This window comes from Lampetra planeri, chromosome 1, assembly GCF_965212315.1.
Source record: "Lampetra planeri chromosome 1, kcLamPlan1.2.h2, whole genome shotgun sequence".
In the NCBI taxonomy this organism is placed as follows: Eukaryota; Metazoa; Chordata; class Hyperoartia; order Petromyzontiformes; family Petromyzontidae; genus Lampetra; species Lampetra planeri.
In genome coordinates, this window is record NC_136107.1 from 16423981 (window position 1) to 16442025 (window position 18045).

General features: G+C 48.8%; 1 protein-coding gene across 1 annotated transcript in view; it reads right to left on the reverse strand.

The window, feature by feature from the left end:
- Positions 1-18045, reverse strand: part of LOC144723435 (gamma-aminobutyric acid type B receptor subunit 2-like) — a 162231-nt gene that overhangs the window by 3961 nt on the left and 140225 nt on the right. The window contains exon 18 of the mRNA XM_078602198.1: positions 9910-10060. Within this exon, the coding sequence (XP_078458324.1) occupies positions 9910-10060 (151 nt within the window). The remainder of the gene's footprint in view (positions 1-9909; positions 10061-18045) is intronic.

The window sequence follows — 18045 nt, forward strand, 5'->3', positions numbered from 1 at the left end:
CGAAGCTGCTCTCCCTCCGTGCCGCTGCCCTCGCCCACGTTCCCTCAGACCCACTCATTCGTCTGATCTGGGCGGGAGGATCAACCATCACCCGCCCGGCGACTCGTGAGGGTTGAGGTCCATCCCTGGCTTGAGCGGCAGCGGCGAGATGTCTTCACCTTGGTCCCAGCAACCCAAAAAAATCCACGTGTGATGATGCACGACATAAAGCAGATATTTCTCTTTCACATATTTAGTAGGTCCAACTGAGTCACATACGTTCCTTTTAGAGGCAACACCTTTATTTGTAACACCGTAACACAAAGGGGTAACTGCAATCTAGGGTGGTCACCACCCAGCTAACTACACTATACAGGGGAGTTACTGCTACGAAGGGTCGGACCCTCGCTCGGGTCTCCGATCACGTGGTCCCCGGTAGGACGAAGCGCTTCCAACTTGAGACGCAGAACTTCCAGCTTGTAGAACGAAGAGAGACCCCGGTCTCTCTCAGGGACCCACCTTATATCCCTCTCCGGTCGGGCCATTCCGCCCTCGGCCCCGCCCACCTTCCCGAACGTTCTCGTTCCCTCTCGATCCTTCTCAAGAGCTCTCTCCGGACACGTGATCACCCCCTAGTCCCCCCACCTGGGGCCCCCTGTATGCACATTCCGGATCACATGTCTACGGGGTCAACCAGAGTGCCATGGCCTGGGGCAACTCTGCCCCTGGGCTGACACACACCCCCTCCCCCTCGGGGGAGCCCCCACCACACACTGTGCGTGGTGCCCGCACTATCCCAGTGCTCGCCAAGCCCCGATCGGGCTGGTATTACGCACAGCCACCCACACGGTGCTGTCCATGATGGAGGAACATCGAACACCACGACCCTTCCGGGCCGGCACCATACAGTGATATCCCCGATGTCACTACATATCTATTGCACATATATATACAGCCCTTTGTCAATCCACTGCTGAATTAGGGCCTCTTCATGCTGTGCAGGTCGTGGGGGTTGTTTGACCATACTTCACCACACTGGTGAATACGGGTTGGTGAAGGCAGAACACACAGTTATGTGTGTATAGAAGTACAATACATCAAATATTTATTTCTGCTCTGTCTTATATACTGCATACATATAAAAGGGAAAATTGTGAATATGTGTGTCTGTTCAAAATGTTTAGCGTACTTCCCGACATGCAACACATTTGAAATTTGCCATGTGGGTACTTTCCAGACTGTACACCATGCAACATTTATAAAAATAGACTTTTGTATTTTGGGGGGGGGGGGGCACAATAATGCATATATTTTGCACGGCAAGTGAGCTGTGACGTCACATCTGTCATGTCACCCGTGCATGCGGAAGCGTAACGCAGTGTGCATGCTGACGTCACGCATCCCCCCCCCAACCCTCCGCGAGTAAAGTGCCATACAAATGTGTTGCAGGTCTAAAGCGTTCTTCGCGCAGCATTGGTTTATTATTTCAGTCGTTTACTGCCGTACGCACCCTGTGTACCTATGGACGCGTGTGTGGGGGGAGGAGCGGTAGTGTAGTGGTTAGCACGCTGTGCTACGAACCCGGCGACCCGAGTTCGATTCCCGCTCACGGCCACCACCGGTGACAAGTATTTGAACTGGTCCTGGGCCTCCCCTAGGTCGACTCAGCCTCAAACAATTAACTGGTGTGGTGTGTGAACATCGGCACTGGGGAGACAGAGGCGGCCGGGCGTAGTGATTCCAAGTCCTGGGCGAAGCCAGGGTAGTAAAGCTAGTACTGCATATATGGAAGTGGGAAAATATACATGATATATATATAACAAACAAAACATAATCTGCTAAAAAGGACACTTAACAGCAAAAAGCTGTTTAAATTGTCTCCCGAAAGGGAATTAAATCAGAGTATAATCATGGTAACCTGCTCTAGTTGAACCAATGCCATTACATTCCAGAACAGGCCCTTGAGCTCCCTTCTTGACCAGAATTGCACTCTAACACTCCTTGGCTCAGGCTGAGATGGCCTAAGAAATATTCATGATGTCACGTTACCAACGTGAAAACATGTCACTTGTGCTTTAGATTTTTACCGTGTGTTAATAAAACGTACATTTGAAAGTGATGCCGACTTTATTGAGGGCGATATTGGCACGTAATATAAGGATTTAAAGTCCAACCGTCAAATAAATGTCATTGTCATCCGTAATGTCATTACTTTGTTTATTTTTTCCCCCAGTTGTAGAATGTTTATTATTCTCATACCACGCACATCTCCACAAAAACTCTTGCGTGGTTAAATATCTGTACACCACTTCTTAACCATGGAATATTAATACATGGTCTCCCTACACCGTGTTAATCATAGAAGTTGTTTGACCATACTTCCCAACCCCGGTCAGTGTGGGGGTAGCGAAAAAAATATTAATAGGGCCCAAAATTGATGAAAATCTATTAGAAAACTGCTTGCCCATCAATTGATTATTTTAGATTACATAAATTACTACACATGCACATGATATACGAGGTATGTACACATTTTTTAATGTTTAGATCGGCATGAACCAGGGAGACAATGTGATGACAAATAACGAGATGGACAAAAGAGGAAAAAAATCGTTGCAGACCAATGAAAGCCGAATACTCACAGTTGAGATGAGCTACAAAGACACAGTAGAAGAGAGACTAAAGTACAAGAAAGACAGTACACCATTCGAGACAGTATACAAAAGACAGCAAAAAAGAAAGTACGTACAAAAGAAAAAAAACACAGCTTGGATGAAAGATTTAAGAAATTAATCACCACTCCTTGTTGATGCAATGCATCAAATCGCCGGGTGATCGAATCACATTGTTGCGGCCCTAATTTCGCAGAAGAGCCTAGTAACAGGTCTCTAACGTCAGCATTAATTTTTTTGCCACATTATTTTCTTCTTTTGAATGTATATGACATTTTACCTCACATTTTAAAAAAAAAATTGGGAAACTCATAAATACAAATATTGAGCACACTTAAAATTACAAAGTTAATATATGTGTAGGACTCGTACAAGGGTTGTCTTTCTCTCTCTTTATTTTCCTCTTAGAGTCCACCTTCGCTGCGCCACCGCTCCGCGTCTCAGCACGGCCTCGCCCCGCTCCGTGTCTCTCTGCTGCGCCACCGCTCCACGTCTGTCCATGCCCTCACTCCGCTCCGCGTCGCTCCGTGCCTCTCTACCTCACTATCGCTACGCTTGTCGTCTCTACGGTTTCTCCTACTCTGCATCCTTCCGATGCATGGCTACCCTGTCTGCTCACTGCGTTCTCGCGACCACTGTCTCTCCACGCTTTACTCTACTGACACTGTCTTTCTACGCTTTACTCTACTAACACTGTCTCTCTACGCTTTACTCTACTATCACTTGCTCTGCGACTCCCTGGGCACCGTTGCTGCAGCTCCATCCACGACGCCAACTCGTACAGGACTCACTTCTCTCCGTTGCGCTCTGGCTTATATCCCCACACCAATTAATCTCCCTAATTATCTCTACCCCCCGCTTATCACTCGCCCCCTGGCCCCCCGTGTCACGTGGCCTTGTTTTCGCCGCCGGAGCGACGCCAGCTAATGCCCAATTACCTTTCCAGCAAATCACTGGCCTGTGTCCTCCCGGCTACCCTGACACCTGTTTCAACCCTTAACGACCCACTTCGCCTAAAGTAACAACAACAACCATTACCTCACATCACCCCACTGTACTGTGCTTGCTCGCATAGCAACAGAGGCGGGGGATGCGTGGCGCGCTATACTCAAGCCCTACATATGTATCTATGCAATGTGTTTATCCTGACACCCACCGCCTGGTTGTGGAACTACTGCTTATATATGTGTAGTGTAATAGCGCCGGCTGGTGGACAGCAGCGGCAACTGTGGTGGACAGACAGGGCACACGCCGGTAAGGGCGTGCACGGTGTATTGGCAGACAGAAGGAACTAGGGCACCGCTCACGGAGGAGCCGATCTGGAGTGCCCTGGAACCTGCTAGTGGGTTCGAGAAGGGAGGCATGGTCAGGGCGGAGCCAGGCCGTGCTGGTAGCATAAAAGGAGCTGACAGCGGGAGCTCGAGGCTGCCGGTTCTGGGAGTGGACTCGTCTCGTCGTTGCTGTCGTCTCGTCGCTGTCGTCGCTACCGTCTCCGCTAAATATTGCGCTATGAAGCATAGTAGTTGGCTATCTCAGTCAGTGCCGTCAGTGTTAGACGGCTGGTATTGTGTACAGGCTAAGCTAAGCTACTGTGGAGAGTGTGTGGACGAGACCATGGAAGTTGTTAATAAAGAAGGTGTCTCCTATAAACTCTGTCTCCGAATCGTTGATGCTACATATGTCATGCCACTGATTTTTGTTTATTCCCTCCGTAAAAAAGAAATGTGTGGAAGGTTTTGTATACAGCTGACAATGCATCACTTAGACATCCCAGTTGCATCCTAAAATGTGTCGATTGTGTCAAAAAAATTAATGATAATCAGCCACAACAAAAAATTCCTGATTTCTGTTTTTCCATTAAAACTTTGTTTGACTCTTACATTTTCAACTATGTCTCTCCTCACCCATATTTATTTTTCAAACAAATAATTGTGCTCCAACACCTAAATGTTGTACAATCTGCCTATTGCGGCGCTGAAAACAGAACAGAGCTAATTTAAAGTTAGACACATTAAAGGTGTACTGCACTGTCGCGTGATTAAAATTAGCGAGCCTGTCATTGGAGATGGCATGCCTTTGTGCCGTCATTGCCGCGGCAAGGTCTAGTGCATAAATATGCTCAAAGCAGTCCCTCACACGCTGCGAGCTGGGCCGAAACTGCCATTAAGCTGCCTGTTTGTGCATTCCGCCGGTTGCATTACTCAAGGGCACAGCATTAATCATATAAGGGGGTAGCAGATGAAATAAAACAAAACTTTACTTAGGAAAATTAAATGGTTGGGAGAGATTGGGCGATGTTGTTGGGAAAAAAAAATGATTCGGTCTTTGGGTAAAAAAAAAAGATTTGCTTTACATACTCAAAGAGCTGAAACACGCAGCGATTAAACATATCTGCCGTTTCACCAGGCTTGATGTGCTTCAAAATAGAACAATGTGTAATTATAATGTGAAAAAAACAATGCTATCAATATTTATGGAATAAAATATGTGAGATGTTGTCTCCCACACTGGTTCTCTCTCCTGTTGGTCGTCTCAGCAAATTTGCCTGCATCTGCCACTGGGTAGGCAGCTCCCAACAGCACAGAAAAAGCTCGTTCTGACATTTAACTTATGCTACTGCCCCTACCCAGAAAATATAAAATGATCAATTAAATGAACCAACAGGTGGAATAACAGCAGGTTGAATAACAGCTCTGATTAATAACTAGCTGTACTACCCGGCTTCGCCCAGGACTTGGATTCACCACATCCGGCCGCCTTTGTCTCCCCAGTGGCAATGTTCACACCACAACAGTTACTCGTTTGAGGCTGAGTCGACTTAGGGGAGGCCCAGGACCGGATGAAATAATCGTCACTGGTGGTGGCCGTGAGCAGGAATCGAACTTGGGTCGCCGGGTTCGTAGCGCAGCGCGCTAACCGCTACACTACAATGCGTTACGCTTCCACATGCATGGGTCACGTGATTTGACGTCGCTATATGGAGATAAATAGGAAATGGATAACTGGATATATCTGATTCTTTCTTAAGTTTCATTATTATGTTTTAAAGCTTAAGTAATTAAGGTTTACATATTATATTGTTATGTCGTTAAACTTTTCATTGTTTTGTCTATGACACTTTAGATTTATGTTACACTAGCGGTAAGTACCCGGCGTTGTTCGGGCGAAAAAGGCAGACACACACATGGACTTACACACAGACATTGACCCACACACATAGAAACACATCGACTTAGACGCACACACACACATATATGGTTAAATCCAGGATGGATCGTTAGCAGGCCAGCCTAAATGTTTCTAACTGGCGAAGATGTTCCATTAGGGGGGTGCACGTTTCGCAAGCGTAGAGAAGGGAGGGAATTACCATGGCCGAGAAGACCTGGAGCTTCATGCGGAGCGAGAGACCAGGTAGCTTCCACACAGCGTAACGCAGCCGATGAAAAGATAATGGCGCTCGACTGATTTGGAGTGAGACCTCTGCTGTTAAACCGTAGCCGGTCATGAGCACACTGGCCAGGTATTGGAATCTCGGCAATCTCTCCACAACTGCCGCATCACCAATTGTGAGTTGTGGGGGTGGATTGTTCGATGGTACAAAATACCCAGGCAGGTGCTTAGTTTTGGTGGGGCTGATGGTAAGGCCCCACCTCTTAGTGGCAAGCTCCAGGTTCAGCCGCAGTGAGCAGCAATCACCAGAGCATCGGCATACATAACATGGTTGAGCAAGAGGGAGGCATCCCTTGACAGTACCCGGGCATCGATCAGCCTCTCATTGTATTTGTACCATACGGTAATTCCTCGGGTACAGCCATGGAAGGCTTCACGAACTACGTGGTGAAAAGAAATGTTAAATAATGTGGAGCCAGAGGACATCCCTGTCACACCCCAAGGTGGAGAGGGAATGGCTCTGACTGACGGCCACGTAGTTTGACGAGGGGCCGTGCACCATCATGAAGGTCCTTAAGGATTGTGAGCAAAGTTTGAGGGACTCCGAAAGCATGAAGAACAACCCAGAGGCCAGGCCTACTGATGGTATCATAGGCCTTGAGCAGGTCAATAAAGCACATACATTCACTCACACGCACACATAGACCTACAGACACGCCAAGAAATGGACTTACACTGACTGACATGGAGCCATGCACACAAAGCGACTAACACAGACGGCCATGGACTGACACACACAGACATATCGACTCACACACACAAACACATGGACTTACACACACACACACATATGGACTCACACGCATAGACATGCACTTTAGATACACACACATGGAGTTACAGACACATATGTCGACGTACACACATACAGCGACTCACACACACACATCGACTCATACACAGACATACGTGGACTCACACACACATTGACGTAAACACACATGTACTTACACACACACATATCGACTAAGACACACACACATGGACTTACACATACATACATAGACTGACACACACATTGCCCTACACACACATAGACATATGGACTGTGACACACAGACATCTACTTTAGATACACACACATGGATTACCACACACACATCGACTGACACACATAGACACACAAACGCACATTGACTTACACACTCAGATGGAGCCATGCACACACATCGACTCACTTAGACACACACATCGAGTGAAACACGCACGTATGGACTTACACACACATGTGGACTAACACACACACAGCGACTGATACGCACACAAATGGACTGACACACACAAACACTTGTACGTACACACACACACGGGACGTTGTCCGTTTGAAAAAGACAGACACACACATGAACTTACACACAGACATGGACCCACACACATAGAAACCCATCGACTTACACGCACACAAACACATATGGACTCACACACACAGACATCGACTTTAGGCACACGCATGTAGTTTCTGCACACGAACATTATAATAGTAATACAGTATGAGGCAACGTATTAGTTCAATAATTGTAAAGAATGAAGCAGAGTTGTTATGTGCACACAAACATTATCATTGTAATATTTGTAAACTTATTTGTTTAATAATAGTAAACAATAAACCTGAGTTCTTAGCGCAAGATTCAATAAAATTGTACTTTACATTGGCGTGGTGATGCCTCGTCCCATGCAGAGCCCGCGGCCTCGCCTAGATTGGCAAGCCGGAGGAGGTGAGACATTGCCAGGCTGCGGGCTGGGCCGCCCCCCCCCCCCCCACCATGCCCTCGCCAGAATAATACTATGTAAGTGCTTTAATAATATAAAATTAATATCTAAGGACTTTATAGCAGTAACTGCATGCATTGGGGTGGGGGGGGGAGAGGACATCACACTGTGTAGAGAAATCGGCAGCGTGATGTGTATATCTATTCCATGTAAAACGCGTAAAATGAAATGTCCCCCGTGAGCTGGAGTGAACGCGCATCACTTGGCAGGGTCCGCCCCCTCCAGGCAATTGTCGTGGGTTGGTACGGTCGATGTCGCACAATAAGTAAATAATTAAAATAAGAATGCCACTAATTCGTTAATTAAACGAATTTAAAGTTTAGGGATGTGAAAACGGAATAGCCAATTCCCACCACGGGGCTTAGGGCGTGCCGGCTGGAAACATTTATCAGTCTAAAACCCCACCGTCCGAGAGCCAAATCCCCCGCAAGCGCGCGCGCGGAGACTTTTATATATAAGAGAAGAAGATAAGAAGATTGTTAGGTAACTGCCTTTTACTTGAAACAAACTGTTACCTAAACTATGTTAACTCTCCGTGATTGATTGGCCTATCTTTTTTCATTATTTTCATCCCAATGATCTTTGTAAATAATGTATGAGAGGCACAATGCGTATTTAGTTCTTCAAGTCGTTTATTTTTTATCGTGGGAGATGTGGTGGCTTTGGGAGGATTTAATCCAACAGTGGATTGAACATGGCTACTCGTGATAATTTGCCTTAACGGAGGTTTGCCTTGAAAATAAATAACTGTGGTCTCACCTACCTTCGAATCGAGGAATAATATAAAAAAGAGAAAATAGTTAATTAATCCAAAAAGTTTTACCTAAGATGGAATATGACCCGAGCAATGAGGCCAACTATGTTTTGCTGGATGATAAAAAAACAAACATTATACTGAGGTATGAAAGAAATACTGAGCAAATAAAAATTGTTAATTTTAACTAAATATAATTAATGTGTATAGACATGACTTAAAGACCAGCATTGTGATTATTTAAAAGAGTTTGCAGATCGCTCATTACAGCTGGATAATCGCCATGCGCCGTATATGCGCCTGCTCGCGGAGAGCAATGTTCACGTAAGGTCTCTCGTGAAAATCCCCACTTTCTCATGGAGCAAGCTCATCAATAATCCAGTGTTCGTATATCACTGTGTAATGCCTGACCCCGGGCATTGGGCACAGCTGGTTTCGTTCCATTGCATTTTACGCCGTAATACCTACACGGCTCATACTTTATAAGAAGATATACCTTTATAATACTGTACACTCTACTGCTGTTGCTACTTGGTTAAACTTTAGAATTTCGACTCGTGGCTTGCGAATTTACTGCACAATAAAACATTCTACAACAGACAACTTGCAAGCCGCTAGCAGTGACATTGCAAAGGAAAATTGGACAGGAGTCTCTATTTCACTCTTTGCACCGACCCATGCCAATCACGCTAAGCCACTGCTCGTTGGTTATGTAAATAAGGCATGAGCAAGCACCTCAATGGCAATAATAACCTATTTTGCATGAGTAACCTGATTGGATTCAGTGACAAATGAAACTTTTCAACGTAACGCATATTTTCATATTAGACTCAAAGAACACATATTATACTTGTTTCACACACAAAACATAAAACCAGTTCAAATATGAATGCATATCCATTACCACATTTAAATTACTGCAAGGTACAATTTAGTGGATTCCCAAGGAAGACTTGGATTCAGAACATCATAGAATGGACGGGCTTAAACCACAATCAACTAATCTGTGAGACTGATTAATGGCAATCTGGAGGGAGATTACAACCAGAGCTTCCAAAACTGTGCCACAACTACCTCATCGTTGGAGTGGCTCTGGGAGGTGGACGAATTACCATGGACATATTGGAATAGCAATGTGTTGGTCTGCATTAGTGAATTGTGTCGACTTCTCTGCTAAAGTTTGACGCGACTTAAAATAACAAAGACTAGCCGGCAAGAGGGTCTGCGATATTCGAGAACTCCGAACTGCACAAGGAACTGGGCACCATTTGCACCCGGGCTTACTTCTCTGGTGACTGAAGCCCCCCCAGGGGTCCCTCGCTGCCCGGCAGGATTGTAGAAATCCCTCCATCCACCGTGTGCACGTCCATCGAGAGGTTGTTGATGCCACAGGAATGCGGACCCAAATGGTTTTTCACTCCAAGGTTTGCGGAGTCTGCATGTGGAGTTGGACGTGTCCGTTTGTGAGGGAGTGGGAGTGAAGCACGGGGTGAGTGGTGGGTGAGAAGGAACGGATAAGCGACATTATTACTATGCGGCAGGCATACACCCGTGGTAGCGTCATTGAGAGATCGTGTCAGCATACTCAGCTTTCTGACATTGACGTGGAGCAATGAACCATTAGCATCTTTACATCCATGAACAAAACAAATCCCTTGAAAAGTCATCTTCACATTATCTTCCGTGCGAGACAATATATTTGTTATATATGTGAATTCTATTATTATTGCTGTGTGCATTTTTATTTATATTTCAACATTGTTTTCTTCTAATATATCGAGTTGTGGAATACAATATTTCAACTGCCAACGGAAAATGCAATACGCAGTAATTGTGATTTTGAATGTACAAATTATGTTGGTGCTTCAATAACAAATGAGAAAAAGATAATTGGGAAGGTTATACAAAATCATTATTTTTCATAGTTTTGTTCCTGCTCCATGTGCACCAATCACTAATATGCGGTTTTGCTGAAAAATGCAAGAAACACCCCTGCACATAAAACGCAGGCAGAAAAACTGGGGGAATGAACTGATACTGGTTAATGACTTAAAAACTGAATTGTGGCTAGCCAACAGTAACACTTCCATAGGCTGCCAGAATGTTGCATTACAGATGCTGATTAAATGACTAAATATTAACTGATTAACGATGTATGAGGGCCCTGTCCATTCTGCCTAAAACATGTGCTTAGCTAGTTTCACATCAAAATAACAAATATCAATAAATGTAAAAATCACTACCAAGCATATTTATGTCGTCAAATATATATGTATAAAAAATTAAAACATACTATTTGACATCCAATTAAAGGAGTGGTGCAAATTGCACCAAGGTAAATTCCCAAGTTCAATTCAATCATGTTCTATAATAAATATTGAAAATAGCAAAGAATGGAGATAAATTTATGGTGTGCAAAACAGCATTTAAATTAGAATCTCACCTATAACTTTGCTTGCTAGTACCTGGGCCTCTTCATCTAACCTATATAATACATTTTTTGTCTGTCTGTCTGTCTGTCCGTCCGTCTGCATACGCTCCCTTCCGGGGGATTTAGCTCTCGGACCGTGGGGTTCGCCGAGATTAAATTTTGCAGGTGGGCACACCCCCGGCCCCGCAGTAAACTTAGGCATTTCCGATTTTCGTCTCTAAACTTTAAATCGGACCGATTATCTATTTAGTGCGATTTCTCTTTATTTATTTATTTACTATTGCCGACCGGCACGTAGCGAAGCACGCCGTTGCGCATGAGCGAAGGCGGTTGCCCCTGGCAACGGGCGGTTGGCCCCTGGCAACAGGCGGTTGGCCCCTGGCAACGGGCAGCAACGCCGTCGTGCGGGGTGGACGCCATTTTTAATTCCCGTTAAAAAATATGCGCACGCATTAACACGCGACTCTGAGGTAAATTCATCAAAGTTTCACGTCCTCTTCACTCCCCCCCCACCCCAATGTGTGCAATTACTATCATAGGGTCGGTAGATAATAAAATTATAGCGATTAGACAGTATTATTGTAGCGCGGGGGGGGGGGGGGAACAGCCACAGCACCCAGCCTCGGCCGGGTGGGCAATCTAGGCGAGGCCGGAGGCTCTGCACAGTACTAGGCCTCGACACCCCACACGTCTCAGGCGACAACTTTGTGGTATAAACTCGATATACCCAGCGTTGCCCGGGGGAAAAATACATTTAAAATCTTCTGAAAACTTTAAAACATAACATACAAATGAAAATACAACTGTGTAATTAAAATTCTAAACCCGACCGCGCCAAGAATCGATTCTCTGAATCGCGAAAAGGAATCGAAGGTTGTAGATTCATTTAGAATCGCCCGATTCCCGTTAAATATAAGTTTGTTATAGAATCGATATAAACTGCTACGAATGGGAAATATCCGGCGTAGACCGGGGCAAAAATATAATTAAAAACTCCTGAAAACTTTAAAACATAACATACCAATGAAAATAAAACTCTGCGTCGCAACGTTTGCTTAACATTTCCGACACACACATTCACACATTTAGCTTTTACATTTAACATACAAAACGTCAGCATGTACTGCTGTCATCATAGGCAAAAAAAATACACCTTCACCACTCTCCTTCACCATTCTCCCTCACTCACCATCACCACTCACCCTCACCACTCACTATCACTCACTGTCACTCACCACTCACTATCACTGACCACTCACCACTCACACTCACCCTCACCACTTACCCTCACAACTCACCCTCACCACTATTCCTCACTACTTACCCTCACCACTCTCACTCACCAATCACCAATCACCCTCAAGCATACTTGGCGACACGTAAGTAAGTTTTTAAAACGGGAATAGGGTGAGTGGTGGTGGTGAGGGTGAGTGTTGAGGGTGAGTGGTGAGTGGTTAGGGTGAGTAGTGAGGGTGAGTGGTGAGGGTGAATGGAGAGGGTGAGTAGTGAGTGGTGAGGGTGAGTGGTAAGTGGTGACGGTGAGTGGTGAGGGTGAGTGGTGAGGGTGAGTGGGGAGGGTGAGTGGCGTTGTTAGTGGTGATTAGTGAGGAGTAAGTGGTGAGGGTGAGCGTGAGTGGTGAGGGTGAGGTTGAGTGGTGAGCGGTGAGGGTGAGCAGTGAGGGTGGGTGGTGATTGGTGAGGGTGTGATTGGTGAGGATGAGTGGTGAGGGTGAGTAGTGAGGGTGAGTAGTTGTTGTGAGGGTGAGTGGTTGTTGTGAGGGTGAGTGGTGAGGGTGAGTGGTAAGAGTGAGTGGTGAGGGTGAGTGACGGTTGTGAGAGGTGATTAGTGAGTGGTGAGGGTGAGTAGTGAGGGTTAGTGGTGAGCATGGGTGGTGAGGGTGAGTGTTGAGCGTGAGTAGTGAGGGTGGGTGGTGATTGTTGAGGGTGTGATTGGTGAGGATGAGTGGTGAGTAGTTAGGGTGAGTGGTGAGGGTGAGTGGTGAGGGTGAGTGGTGAGGGTGAGGGGCGGTTCTGAGTGGTGATTAGTGAGGGGTGAGTGGTGAGGGTGAGCGTGAGTGGTGAGGGTGAGTGGTGAGGGTGAGCAGTGAGGGTGAGCAGTGAGGGTGAGTGGTGATTGGTGATTGGTGAGGGTGTGATTGGTGAGGATGAGTGGTAAGTGGTCAGGGTGAGTGGTGAGGGTGAGTGGTGAGCGGTGAGGGTGAGTGAGGGTGAGTGGTGAGTAGTGAGGGTGAGTGGTGAGCGTGACTGGTGAGGGTGAGTGGTGAGGGAGAGTGGTGAGGGTGAATGGTGAGGGTGAGTGGTGAGGGTGAATGGTGAGGGTGAGTGGTGAGGGTGAGTGGTGAGGGTGAGTGGTGATTGGTGAGGGTGAGTGGTGAGGCTGAGTGGGGAGGGTGAGTGGCAGTTGTGAGTGGTGATTAGTAAGGGGTGAGTGGTGAGGGTGAGCGTGAGTGGTGAGGGTGAGGTTGAGTGGTGAGCGGTGAGGGTGAGCAGTGAGGGTGAGTGGTGATTGGTGAGGGTGTGAATGGTGAGGATGAGTGGTGAGGGTGAGTAGTGAGGGTGAGTGGTTGTTGTGAGGGTGAGTGGTGAGGGTGAGTGATGAGGGTGAGTGGTAAGAGTGAGTGGTGAGGGTGAGGGACGGTTGTGAGAGGTGATTAGTGAGTGGTGAGGGTGAGTGGTGAGGGTTAGTGGTGAGCATGAGTGGTTAGGGTGAGTGTTGAGCGTGAGTGGTGAGGGTGAGTGGTGATGGTTGAGGGTGTGATTGGTGAGGATGAGTGGTGAGTAGTGAGGGTGAGTGGTGAGGGTGAGTGGTGAGGGTGAGTGGCGGTTGTGAGTGGTGATTAGTGAGGGGTGAGTGGTGAGGGTGAGCATGAGTGATGAGTGGTGAGGGTGAGTGGTGAGGGTGAGCAGTGAGGGTGAGCAGTGAGGGTGAGTGGTGATTGGTGAGGGTGTGATTGGTGAGGATGAGTGGTGAGTGGTGAGGGAGAGTGGTGAGGGTGAATGGTGAGGGTGAGTGGTGAGGGTGAGTGGCAAGTGGTGAGGGTGAGTGGTGATTGGTGAGGGTGTGATTGGTGAGGATGAGTGGTGAGTAGTGAGGGTGAGTGGGTGGGTGAGTGGCGGATGTGAGTGGTGATTAGTGAGGGGTGAGTGGTGAGGGTGAGGTTGAGTGGTGAGGGGAGGTTGAGTGGTGAGGCTGAGTGGTGAGTGGTGAGGGTGAGCAGTGAGGGTGAGTGGTGATTGGTGAGGGTGTGATTAGTGAGGATGAGTGGGGAGTGGTGAGGGTGAGTTGTGAGGGTGAGTGGTGAGCGGTGAGGGTGAGTGGTTGTTGTGAGGGTGAGTGGTGAGTGGTGAGAGTGAGTGGTGAGGGTGAGTGGTGAGGGTGAGTGGTGATTGTTGAGGGTGTGATTGGTGAAGATGAGTGGTGAGTAGTGAGGGTGAGTGGTGAGGGTGAGTGGTGAGGGTGAGTGGTGAGCGGTGAGGGTGAGTGTTGAGGGTGAGTGGTGAGGGAGAGTTGTAAGGGAGAGTGGTGAGGGTGAATGGTGAGGGTGAGTGGTGAGGGTGAATGGTGAGGGTGAGTGGTGAGGGTGAGTAGTGAGTGGTGAGGGTTAGTGGTGAGGGTGAGTGGTGAGGGTGAGTGGTGATTGGTGAGGGTGAGTGGTGAGGGTGAGTGGGGAGGGTGAGTGGCAGTTGTGAGTGGTGATCAGTGAGGGGTGAGTGGTGAGGGTGAGCGGTGAGGTTGAGTGGTGAGCGGTGAGGGTGAGCAGTGAGGGTGAGTGGTGATTGGTGAGGGTGTGATTAGTGAGGATGAGTGGTGAGGGTGTGTAGTGAGGGTGAGTGGTGAGGGTGAGTGATGAGGGTGAGTGGTAAGAGTGAGTGGTGATGGTGAGTGACGGTTGTGAGAGGTGATTAGTGAGTGGTGAGGGTGAGTGGTGAGGGTTAGTGGTGAGCATGAGTGGTGAGGGTGAGTGTTGAGCGTGAGTGGTGAGGGTGAGTGGTGATTGTTGAGGGTGTGATTGGTGAGGATGAGTGGTGAGTAGTGAGGGTGAGTGGGGAGGGTGAGTGGCGGTTGTGAGTGGTGATTAGTGAGGGGTGAGTGGTGAGGGTGAGGTTGAGTGGTGAGGGGAGGTTGAGTGGTGAGGGTGAGTGGTGAGCGGTGAGGGTGAACAGTGACGGTGAGTGGTGATTGGTGAGGGTGTGATTGGTGAGGATGAGTGGGGAGTGGTGAGGGTGAGTTGTGAGGGTGAGTGGTGAGCGGTGAGGGTGAGTGGTTGTTGTGAGGGTGAGTGGTGAGTGGTGAGGGTGAGTGGTGAGGGTGAGTGGTGAGGGTGAGTGGTGATTGTTGAGGGTGTGATTGGTGAAGATGAGTGGTGAGTAGTGAGGGTGAGTGGTGAGGGTGAGTGGTGAGCGGTGAGGGTGAGTGTTGAGGGTGAGTAGTGAGTGGTGAGGGTGAGTGGTGAGGGTGAGTGGTGAGGGTAAATGGTGATTGGTGAGGGTGAGTGGTGAGGGTGAGTGGGGAGGGTGAGTGGCAGTTGTGAGTGGTGATTAGTGAGGGGTGAGTGGTGAGGGTGAGCGGTGAGGTTGAGTGGTGAGTGGTGAGGGTGAGCAGTGAGGGTGAGTGGTGATTGGTGAGGGTGTGATTGGTGAGGATGAGTGGTGAGGGTGAGTAGTGAGGGTGAGTGGTGAGGGTGAGTGATGAGGGTGAGTGTTGGTTGTGAGAGGTGATTAGTGAGTGGTGAGGGTGAGTGGTGAGGGTTAGTGGTGAGCATGAGTGGAGAGGGTGAGTGTTGTGCGTGAGTGGTGAGGGTGTGTAGTGATTGTTGAGGGTGTGATTGGTGAGGATGAGTGGTGAGTAGTGAGGGTGAGTGGTGAGGGTGAGTGGTGAGGGTGAGTGGCGGTTCTGAGTGGTGATTAGTGAGGGGTGAGTGGTGAGGGTGAGCGTGAGTGGTGAGGGTGAGTGGTGAGGGTGAGCAGTGAGGGTGAGCAGTGAGGGTGAGTGGTGATTGGTGAGGGTGTGATTGGTGAGGATGAGTGGTAAGTGGTCAGGGTGAGTGGTGAGGGTGAGTGGTGAGCGGTGAGGGTGAGTGAGGGTGAGTGGTGAGTAGTGAGGGTGAGTGGTGAGCGTGACTGGTGAGGGTGAGTGGTGAGGGAGAGTGGTGAGGGTGAATGGTGAGGGTGAGTGGTGAGGGTGAATGGTGAGGGTTAGTGGTGAGGGTGAGTGGTGAGGGTGAGTGGTGATTGGTGAGGGTGAGTGGTGAGGCTGAGTGGGGAGGGTGAGTGGCAGTTGTGAGTGGTGATTAGTAAGGGGTGAGTGGTGAGGGTGAGCGTGAGTGGTGAGGGTGAGGTTGAGTGGTGAGCGGTGAGGGTGAGCAGTGAGGGTGAGTGGTGATTGGTGAGGGTGTGAATGGTGAGGATGAGTGGTGAGGGTGAGTAGTGAGGGTGAGTGGTTGTTGTGAGGGTGAGTGGTGAGGGTGAGTGATGAGGGTGAGTGGTAAGAGTGAGTGGTGAGGGTGAGGGACGGTTGTGAGAGGTGATTAGTGAGTGGTGAGGGTGAGTGGTGAGGGTTAGTGGTGAGCATGAGTGGTTAGGGTGAGTGTTGAGCGTGAGTGGTGAGGGTGAGTGGTGATGGTTGAGGGTGTGATTGGTGAGGATGAGTGGTGAGTAGTGAGGGTGAGTGGTGAGGGTGAGTGGTGAGGGTGAGTGGCGGTTGTGAGTGGTGATTAGTGAGGGGTGAGTGGTGAGGGTGAGCATGAGTGATGAGTGGTGAGGGTGAGTGGTGAGGGTGAGCAGTGAGGGTGAGCAGTGAGGGTGAGTGGTGATTGGTGAGGGTGTGATTGGTGAGGATGAGTGGTGAGTGGTGAGGGAGAGTAGTGAGGGTGAATGGTGAGGGTGAGTGGTGAGGGTGAGTGGCAAGTGGTGAGGGTGAGTGGTGATTGGTGAGGGTGTGATTGGTGAGGATGAGTGGTGAGTAGTGAGGGTGAGTGGGTGGGTGAGTGGCGGTTGTGAGTGGTGATTAGTGAGGGGTGAGTGGTGAAGGTGAGGTTGAGTGGTGAGGGGAGGTTGAGTGGTGAGGCTGAGTGGTGAGCGGTGAGGGTGAGCAGTGAGGGTGAGTGGTGATTGGTGAGGGTGTGATTAGTGAGGATGAGTGGGGAGTGGTGAGGGTGAGTTGTGAGGGTGAGTGGTGAGCGGTGAGGGTGAGTGGTTGTTGTGAGGGTGAGTGGTGAGTGGTGAGAGTGAGTGGTGAGGGTGAGTGGTGAGGGTGAGTGGTGATTGTTGAGGGTGTGATTGGTGAAGATGAGTGGTGAGTAGTGAGGGTGAGTGGTGAGGGTGAGTGGTGAGGGTGAGTGGTGAGCGGTGAGGGTGAGTGTTGAGGGTGAGTGGTGAGGGAGAGTTGTAAGGGAGAGTGGTGAGGGTGAATGGTGAGGGTGAGTGGTGAGGGTGAATGGTGAGGGTGAGTGGTGAGGGTGAGTAGTGAGTGGTGAGGGTTAGTGGTGAGGGTGAGTGGTGTGGGTGAGTGGTGAGGGTGAGTGGTGAGGGTGAGTGGGGAGGGTGAGTGGCAGTTGTGAGTGGTGATTAGTGAGGGGTGAGTGGTGAGGGTGAGCGGTGAGGTTGAGTGGTGAGCGGTGAGGGTGAGCAGTGAGGGTGAGTGGTGATTGGTGAGGGTGTGATTGGTGAGGATGAGTGGTGAGGGTGTGTAGTGAGGGTGAGTGGTGAGGGTGAGTGATGAGGGTGAGTGGTAAGAGTGAGTGGTGATGGTGAGTGACGGTTGTGAGAGGTGATTAGTGAGTGGTGAGGGTTAGTGGTGAGCATGAGTAGTGAGGGTGAGTGGGGAGGGTGAGTGGCGGTTGTGAGTGGTGATTAGTGAGGGGTGAGTGGTGAGGGTGAGGTTGAGTGGTGAGGGGAGGTTGAGTGGTGAGGGTGAGTGGTGAGCGGTGAGGGTGAGCAGTGAGGGTGAGTGGTGATTGGTGAGGGTG